This window comes from Malus sylvestris, chromosome 9 (assembly GCF_916048215.2).
Source record: "Malus sylvestris chromosome 9, drMalSylv7.2, whole genome shotgun sequence".
In the NCBI taxonomy this organism is placed as follows: domain Eukaryota; kingdom Viridiplantae; phylum Streptophyta; class Magnoliopsida; order Rosales; family Rosaceae; genus Malus; species Malus sylvestris.
Genome location: NC_062268.1, coordinates 29,524,087 through 29,533,629, shown reverse-complemented (window position 1 = coordinate 29,533,629; position 9,543 = coordinate 29,524,087). Strand labels below are relative to the sequence as shown.

The 9,543-nt window shown below is 35.5% G+C and overlaps 1 protein-coding gene across 1 annotated transcript; it reads left to right on the top strand.

The window, feature by feature from the left end:
* Positions 1-3,778: 3,778 nt before the first annotated feature.
* Positions 3,779-6,121, top strand: LOC126582361 (tropinone reductase homolog At2g29150-like). Its single transcript, XM_050246501.1, has 5 exons — positions 3,779-4,167; positions 4,242-4,449; positions 4,829-5,045; positions 5,220-5,328; positions 5,734-6,121. The coding sequence occupies exons 1-5, from the start codon at positions 4,091-4,093 to the stop codon at positions 5,762-5,764; spliced, it is 642 nt and encodes a 213-aa protein (XP_050102458.1). The 5' UTR covers positions 3,779-4,090; the 3' UTR covers positions 5,765-6,121.
* Positions 6,122-9,543: the final 3,422 nt, after the last annotated feature.

The following is a 9,543-nucleotide window of genomic DNA, read 5'->3' as shown; positions in this document are numbered from 1 at the left end:
TGGAAAAAGTTGATTTTCCGGTTAGTCGAGGCAGCCGACTGCCACCCGTGGCGGCGCGTGTGGCGGCGCCTAGCTAGTGGGCCGACTCTGCCATTTTTCATGCTAATTTTGATGTTTTGAATCCATAGTTTATATTTCACATGGTGGGTGAAAGTGTTTGGACTGAATTTATATTTCACATGGTGGGTGAAAGTGTTTGGACTGAATTTGTGATTGTTGGTCATTAAGATGTTAAAGTTAATGGGAAGTGTATGTGAACTACGAGAGGCTTGATCCCACTCAAGGATACGTAGGCAGTCTAACAGTGTTAGATGCAGCCTTAAATAATCGAGAATTTTATTTTTAGTTGAGAATTATTCTTAGATCGTAAATTTATTTAAGTGTAGTAAAGGTAGTAAATTGACAAATATAAGTGTTATGCTTTGCTAAGAGAATTCAGGTTATAGAACGTGTGGAATTAAGGAACTTAAGGAAATTAATGGCATATCACCGATAATTATTGCCGAAAATAAAAATTTCGGGGCGGGGTGTTACAATATCCATTTTTCCCAAATTAGCAGAAGGCCCTCCCAGCCAATCACCATTATGATCTCTAAGCACTCCACTTGCACCAATGTGACCGGAAGAAAACCTTCTTGAACCATCAACATTAAGATTATACTAAACAGTATCAGGAGGTTCCCAAGTAATGAAGATCAACCTTGTATTAGGTTTATTAGAAGAATGAATCGACACTTTAAGTAGAAACAACTCTTAAAATTATAGACAATTGGATACAAAGCCATGATAAAATCATTAAAAAAAACATGTTAATTCTTCCACTTCCACACAAACCAACATGTAAAAATGAAAGAAGTATTCTAGTCATAGCCATTAGTCCTATTTGCTCTTGTCTTTAGATTAGCCATCATCCAATCTTGAATACCAAGAATAAACAAATAGCATAGTTGCCCAGGGATACCCATAATCTCCCAAAACACCTAGCTCTGTAGTAATCCTTGAGAATATGAATAATAGATTTAGTATGGCATGTAGGAAGCAGAGCCAGTCCAGAGTTTTTTGGTATCCAGTGTGAAAGCTCAAAATGTGTCATTTTTTAATACGGAAACATATGTTTAAAAAAATATTTAGTGAGGGCTGGAACCCAATCGAAACTGGGGGGCTAGGCCTCTTCACCAACATTTTGTAACTCTTCACCAACATCATTTTCTATCAAATTTTCAACCGACTTATTCTATGTAGAAAAAAAAATTATTAAGAGATCCTATTAAACTTTCGGCAATTTCGTTATCCTTTGCCTTTTTTTTTTCTTTTCATATTGCCAAAGAGTTGTTCTCTAGAATACATGGTTTCAATAATTTGTTTGCAAAAATTACCTACACATGATATAACAAATGAGGCAGAACTTATGAATTCAAAATAATGATGCAAATATAATTTGAAAATAAGTTTTATTGCAAAACTTACACTGGAACTTACAATTGACTTACTGATGATTAAGTCAGCAAATAAGAAATTGACTGATGAAAAGGATATTGGTGCACGCAGGCATCCTTGACATTTGAATATTAAAAGTGTTTACAATTTGATTTCATTGGGTACAGTGAAAACTCAAAGAAAGCTTTTACTGAGAAATTGTGGAAATTCCCAACTTAAAACTTTCTTCTCCGTAGTTCACTTCTTATAGACTTGGAAAAAGGTATTTGAAGACTTGCTTTTTACTATTTCATGAACAATGAAATTTATGGGAATAGTTGCTGCTTTTACTATGGAAGCACGAGATGGATGATTGAATAACTCCACAGTAAAAGCAGTTATTCCAACAAATTTCAATGTTCATCAATAGTGAAACAAATTTCAATGTTCATCAATAGTGAAAGCAAGTCATCATTCATCAAATAGTAAAAAGCAAGTCTTCCAATACCTTTTTCCAAGTCTATAAGAAGTGGACTACGGAGGAGAAATTTTTAAGTTGGGAATTTCCACAATTTCCCAGTAAAAGTTTTCTTTGAGTTCACATTGTATCCAAAGAAATCAAATTGTAAACACTTTTAATTTTCAAATGTCAAGGATACCTGTGTGCACCAATATCATTTTTTTCAGTCATTTTCTTATTTGCTGACTCAATCATCAGTAAGTCAATTGTAAGTTCCAGTGTAAGTTTTACAATAAAACTTATTTTCAAATTATATTTGCATCATTATTTTCATTATGAAAAATATTTTCATAACAACGGATTTTGAATGACATAAAATCCTTACTCACAGTCAATTCATCGAATATCTCAAATTCAAGGTAAATACAGACCAATCATTTGTTCAATTCTTTCTATTTGTTTATAACAGTTGGTTTCATGGCATATTTAATACTGGTTATCCTCCACATCAAATTTCCAAAATATATATATGAGAATGAAATTGTTATCGGCACTCCAAATTTCTTACTATACACTTGTGATGAGTGTAGAATGAAATTTTTAAAGTGCCAATAACACTTCCCTTTGAGAATACATGAAACAACTAATTGTTTTCTACATTTTCTCCCCCTCTATTCATTAGAGAGCAGATTCTCCTTGCTAACCGACCAATTAAGCACTTTCAACTTAGCGGGCACATCCAATTTCCATACACAATCTCAAGTAGAGTCAATCCACCTCCCACCACACAAATAAAAGGAGATTATACGCCGAACTCACTGGTAGACGTACCTTTCCATACTAGCACCAATCATGACAGCAGGACAACGAATAACTTAATTTTAGAACCACCTCATCAGGCCGTCCTTGAAAAAAAAAGGATACATTTGAGCTAATTTTATTGAAATTCTTGGACGTGTCACGATGCTTCTTCCGATATGTTCAATGGTGGACCAAATCATTTTTTGAACGCTGATCTTGGTTTCTTTGTTTTTCTCTATGTTTTAAATTCGAATTAAATGACAAAGTAAACCTAGTTGCTACAAAAATTGTGTTCTTTACTAACTTGGTTGCTGCTACAAAATATCAAAATTGTATAGTATAAAATGCTGAATCATATGAAAGCACCGTTTCTCATTTCTTGCACCAGTACTTTTTACTTGTTTTGTCAAGTTAAAATGTAGTGCACAACCAATTTACCAAGTCCAAGATGCATAATAATGCGATTTCACATTCCCAGTTTGCGGTATCCCACAAAGTCAAAGATGGGATATGATTTTTACATATCTTTCTCCTTCTACGTACATTTGTTAATTGATTTTTTGTGATTCCTTCAATTTGATAGCTAAAAATACACCGTGATGTAAGGAAAAAAAGTCTGAAAATAATTTTTATTCATTTATTATGTGTATTTATTCTTGAAGTTTAATCAAACATGGAACCCAAGAATCATGTGCAAAACCATATATTTCCATGTTAAGGTAATCTCAATTTCTAGTCCAAAATTCAATTGAATATATTAAAGTCAAGCTTATCAATATTTTGACGAGCATGAGTGTCCCACATCAATATACTTAATGGACAAATGAAATATGCATGTCAAATATAATAGTTTGACAGAGAACGTGGCCAGTTGTTAATTCGATCCGATGTCATTTTAAAAAATTTAATATCAATCATTCAGTATGCCTGCTCAAAAAAAACATTATATCTAAACTAACAAAACTCTATTTGTTAATTAGGTGAAAAGACAATTTCATCTTGTATTAGTAAATAAAATCACATAGTAATATAACTTCATACAAATTAAATTTTGCTGTTTTTTTTTTCTTCCCTACGTCTCTTGGAATCGTAATTTTTTAGACTTCAATTTCCTTGTTGATGCGGTCACTAGTTTAGGAATTGGTAGTTAAATACCCATATTTGATGGAACTAGTTGTACTCGTGGTTTTGCTCTCTAATGAATTTTCTTTACTGATAATGTGTACATATATATATATTAAAATTAATAAAATATTGCTTCACAAACAAAATGTATGGATAGGCTAGTTGTATATAAACAGACAGCTTTGATAGATTCGAGTCACCAACTTTTTAGTTGATTCTGAACTATTAAGCGTTTTTCCTTTTATATAATCACTGTAAGGTGACAAAATACTTGCAAAACAAAATAAAATGGCAAGTTTCGACAGCCAAAGGTGGTCTCTAAAAGGTAGAACAGCACTTGTTACAGGTGGAACCAAAGGCATTGGGTTAGTAATCTTCATCTCTCAAATCTCATATGGCTATTTCTGTTTTTGCACTCAAGTTTTTCTTCATGTATTAGATTTGCCGTTGTAGAGGAGCTTGCAGGACTTGGGGCAACCGTACATATGTGCGCTCGAAACGGAGAACTGCTGCATGAGAGGATTCAAGAGTGGAAGAGTAAGGGGTTTGAAGTGAGTGGCTCAGTTTGTGATCTCACATCTAAAGATCAGAGGGAGGAGCTCATAAGGACTGTCTCATCTGTTTTTTATGGCAAGCTTAACATTCTTGTAAGTTTTATTTCACTGCCGTTGTTATCTTCTTTCTCTCTAACTTTCTTTTAACTGACTATTATATTAAGCCTAGAGCTTAGAAGAACAAAGATAAAGATGGGGTTTGACTTTGCTATAAATGACGCCCAATTCTTCTCCAGCCTTAAAAGTTACACATGTATGAAGTGAAACTTACATGGGACAAATTCATCATCGTCGTAGTACTTTGTTCCAGTAATGTATTGTTATGTGAGTACAAATTTACACATAGCAATGTATAATTGGACAGGGAAATCGTGTGGTTGTGTACTTGTCTCATTTCTCCTACCTTATTAGACCGAAACGCCAAGTAGTGGTTAACTAGCCTCAGTTTGATATGAAATTTATTTTGGTGCAGGTAAATAATGCTGGAACAGTTACTCTTAGGAATGCTACAGATTATACTTTAGAAGATTTCTCAACCATGATGAGCACCAATGTAGAATCTCCCTTCCATCTTTGGCAACTTGCACACCCTCTCCTGAAGGCCTCAGGAAATGCAAGTATAGTATTTGTCTCCTCAGTTGGTGGTATGAAAGCTCTACCTAAAACATCTGCCTATGCAGCAACCAAGGGTAAGTACTTTCGATTAAGAAAATGAATGCGTCAAACTCGACCATTTCCGTCTTTCACAACTTACGGTGTCATCTATGCATTCCCAAGTCTGTATCTGTAATAAGTCTGTATCTGTGCAACATAAATCATCACCTAAAAAGCCTTTCAATAATTTTGTTATTGCCATGTTACAGGAGCAGTGATCCAGATTGTTAAGAATTTGGCATGTGAATGGGCAAAAGACAACATTCGCACAAACTCTGTGGCTCCATGGGCTGTCAACACCGGAGTTAAACCGACTCTGTAAGTACCTAACCCTATTCGGCCACCTATATATGATTTTTTAAAACCCAATAGGATCCTCACTTGATCCTTTTTATGAAGATCTTGGGGATCTGTGAATCGTATTCATTCATCATATATCGTGTGGTCAGTTTTGTCAAGTACTATGTGTTTAATTTTAAATAAAATAATTTAAAATAATTTTTAACTATACAATATACGATAAACGGATACGATTCACAGATTTCTGAAGTTCTCACAAAAAGAATCCAGCGAAATCCAAATTCTTTTAAAACCTTGTGTTTTGTACTTGCCTGAGGAAAGTGATTTATGTACACTTCTTGTTCCTTGTACACACCTTATCTTATGTATGTCTCTAGATTTTCATTCACAAACTAATATTTTAAGGTTTGATTGCATAATCAGGATGACCATTCGGATGATTACAGACGGCTAATAGGTCGAACTCCCATCTGACGCCCTGCACAGCCTAATGAAGTTTCATCGTTGGTGACTTTCCTTTGCCTTCCGGCTGCTTCTTACATAACTGGACAAGTCATTAGCATCGATGGAGGATTTACAGTTAGCGGTTTCTAGCGTACTCCCAGAATTTAATTTTTAAATAAATTCCAAGGGTCATGGTCAACCACTCTAAAGTAAAATGAAATGTTGTTGACTTAATATTTGTGTAAATTTTAATTCAGTTTACGAGAATAAAGTTTATGCCTCAGTTGGGTTTGTACTTCTTTTGTTTCCTTAATCCGACAAATATTCAATTTACGAGAATAAAGTTTATGCCTCATTTGGGGTTGCACTTCTTTTGTTTCCATAATCCGAATAGGGATTGGTTCCAGCTGAAGTACCGAAAGTTAGAACATTTTCTTATTTAATTATCATTTCTGTGTGACTATAAAAAATTGCACATTACATAAACTTTTACTTCATATTCTTTATAACGTGTAATGTGGAAAAGGATGAAATTGTATATTAAAAAAATATTGAAGTGATCACTTAGTACTATGGTCTAATAGTATTATTCTTCACTTGTAGGTGAGATGTCTTAAGTTCGATTATTGTCAAAGGCGAAATTGGACTACATTATTATGCCAAATTTATTGTAAGACTTAGCCTACTATCCCAACTCCTTAGTGTTGATATTATCGTTTGTTTAAAAAAATAAATAAATAAATAAAAACATTAAAGTGATGCATAGGTTATATACAACGTGGGATCAATCTATATCCAAGAATCAAGCCTATACAGAAAATTGCTTATTCTACAGTCCTATAGTTTTGGAATTACAATGAATATAAAAATGTTAGACTCACAACTTTTGATTACATCCTAATCAACTTTACTTTTTTTACCTACATCATTTATTTAGTTTAATACATATGAATGACTAAATGATCTTCAATTTAAATGATTTTTTGTATGAAGAATTTTTAAATGAAAATTAAAAGATTGAATGATTGCTAATATGAAATTTTTATGGTGATGGTAGATTATTTGTAGGGGGTTGATGTAATCATTGTAATTATTTTTCGGCAAAAAATCAGCTTAAAAGGAAATGACAAAAAAATCTCTGCCGTCCCTCGATCTATCAATTTGAGTGGGGCTGATGAGATGATCTATGGCATTGGGGCAGGCGGGCCGAAGGGGGACAGTTTCGGCTGGTCAATATCTGTTCGCATGTCATATTCAAGCTTTTTCTTTGTTTTTTGGTTCCAATAATTCAAGCTTTTGATTAAACTAGAGGAATTTATTTATTCTTAAATAAAAGGTTGGGATGTGAACAAAACACAGAAAGAGAGGAATGAGGTGCCAACTTGGTCAACTCACAAGTTTTTATAACAACTTGGTGAGGAAGAAAAAATTAGTGAATAAAAGAGGATAAACATATAATTGTCTTTGTCAATTATCAAAACCAAAAGGTCCTCTAAGTTGAATAAATCAAAGTTCAGAATATAAACATTTGATGTGGTTTTACATTTGGTGCCAAATGAATATGTCCTTTAAGGTTTGACTCGGCCAAAATAGGGCCACTACGCTGTTTGATTCTATTTTGTACTTAATTTAATATGTGGATCTCAATCTGGCGGTTCGTTCAGCATGTGATATATGTACACACAACTAGGTTTCATGTATGTATATCAATTTAAAAGCAACTTTTTATCATAAAAAATTATTCCAAAAAATGGCCATTCTTTTTGTTCTTTAAGATTTTATTTGATACGATTAAGTACCAGTTTGGTACTGTTTAAATTTGTTTTAAAGTAGGGGTAAAAAAAAGCTGGCCTGAAAATTGTTTTTGATAACTATTTGGATCCAATTTTACATCATCGGCCCGTGCAATCAACTAGCGTTTGGTACGCAGACGGAACGGGACGGGACGGTACGGGACGGGACACAACGAAACAAAGATTCAAGTCATGTTTGGTACTGACAAGATGGAACAGAACGAAACTGGATTAAATGACTAACTTACCCTTTTTATTTGACCCTCTCTCTCTCCCGTTTCTCTGCTTTCTCTTCTTCCATTTGACTCTCTCTCTCCCACATGCTCAGATCTCCCAATAAAAATCAAACTCAGTAAATCAAACCCATACTTTCTTTTCATTTCATTATCTTTCTCTTCAATTCCAGTAAATCAAATTATTTTTCCCCAATTTAAAACCAACGATATGAAAAGGTTAAGGCAGGCGAGTGTGGACTGAGTTGCATCAAATTATGATTTCCCTACAATTCGCAAACGCCGCGTCGTTCTAACCAGCGCAAACACCGAGTTTTTCCCTAGAAGGAAGTGCGTTTCGGTCTATTTTGCCGGTATTTCAGCGGATTTGTCTCCGACTCAGCCTGGAAAGCCCGAAATCGAGCTCGAATTCATCTGGGTTGATGGGTAACGAAGCTACGTTTGGGTAACGAAGCATTTGGGTTGCTGGGTTTGTGGTGGAGGAGGAGGCTACAGGAGAGAGGGAGTGTAACGAAGCTACGGGAGAGGGAGGCTATGGGAGAGAGAGGGAGGGTAAACAGTGGAATTTTTGTGTTCCGCATACGTGGAACAACCCGTTCCAGGGGGAGGCGGGATGCAAAAACACCCAATTTCTGTCCCGTGGAACAGCGCGTTCCACCCATTTTTGGCATACCAAACGCAGGACGGAACGCCTCGTCCCGTTCTGTCCCGTCCCGTCCCACGTACCAAACGCATCCTCAAGACCGTTGAATGAGCAGGATTTTAGGCCGGTGGATGATAAAGTGGTTAAAACGATTTTTAGTTAGTATTGAGGAATGATATTGTGATTTTAATCATAATATTATCTCTTAATAATAACTAGGATATTTAAACTTAATATGTGATGTGTTTGATGTGGATGGTACAATTCAAATGGACTTTGAATTCATGGACAGGGTTGAAGCACGTAGCATTGTCTTGAGATATGATGATGAATTTCATCAATTGTTTTTTAGAGTTTAAGCTGATGAAGGGATCATCATGCATGCATGTGGTCTTTGTCAGGGGAAATATACATGATGGATTTGATTGGTGAGGTGATTGCATGGATATAAATTTGTTTATTTTATGGAGATAAATTAGTTTATTTGTGGTGATGTGATACCAAGCCTAAAAATGGGGGATATGCCTTAGCCTATGGCACGGATCAGTTGCATTAGTTTGAGTTGCAGATGAACTCTACTTAATTATTAGGCCGTGCAGAGGTAAAAATATGCTATAAATACAGAAACATGATAAACGCATCAGGACCTCCAATTCAACACACAAAACTGCTCTGCGCAAACTCTCTCAACAACTTTGAGATTTTTTTTATTTTCTTTTTCGCCGACACATCTTCAGTTGGCATAAACACTGAAACAGCACTGTGGAGGCAACCGGTGATATCTTCAATTGGCATAAACAACACTGTCGCCATAGAATCAACCGATCTCGCAGCATCTTTAGTTGGCATAAACAGCATTGTGTCGAGGCCAACTGGTTACCTATCCAAGTCTCGGTCGAGAAGGATTTCCGAATCCTTGTTGGTCGAGGTCATCTCATCAGCCTTCTCGGCGAAGTAAGGTGTTACGAGTTACTACATTCGGCACATTGGAAGCCGAATTTGATATTGAACTTCGCTAAGTTAGCAGCCTTGTCTTCAGGCTCTAGAACCCGAAGGCTGAGACGTGTTCCTTCCTCGGCCGCAATCGCAAGACGCAGAAGTCAACCGCACACCCAACGCA

Bases quoted from the DNA above. Each gene is read 5' to 3' on its own strand.
- LOC126582361 (XM_050246501.1), top strand. From the start codon at position 4,091: ATGGCAAGTTTCGACAGCCAAAGGTGGTCTCTAAAAGGTAGAACAGCA. The intron at 4,168-4,241 runs GTTAGTAATCTT...TTCATGTATTAG, and splicing joins GGTGGAACCAAAGGCATTGG to ATTTGCCGTTGTAGAGGAGC. The intron at 5,046-5,219 runs GTAAGTACTTTC...GCCATGTTACAG, and splicing joins TGCCTATGCAGCAACCAAGG to GAGCAGTGATCCAGATTGTT.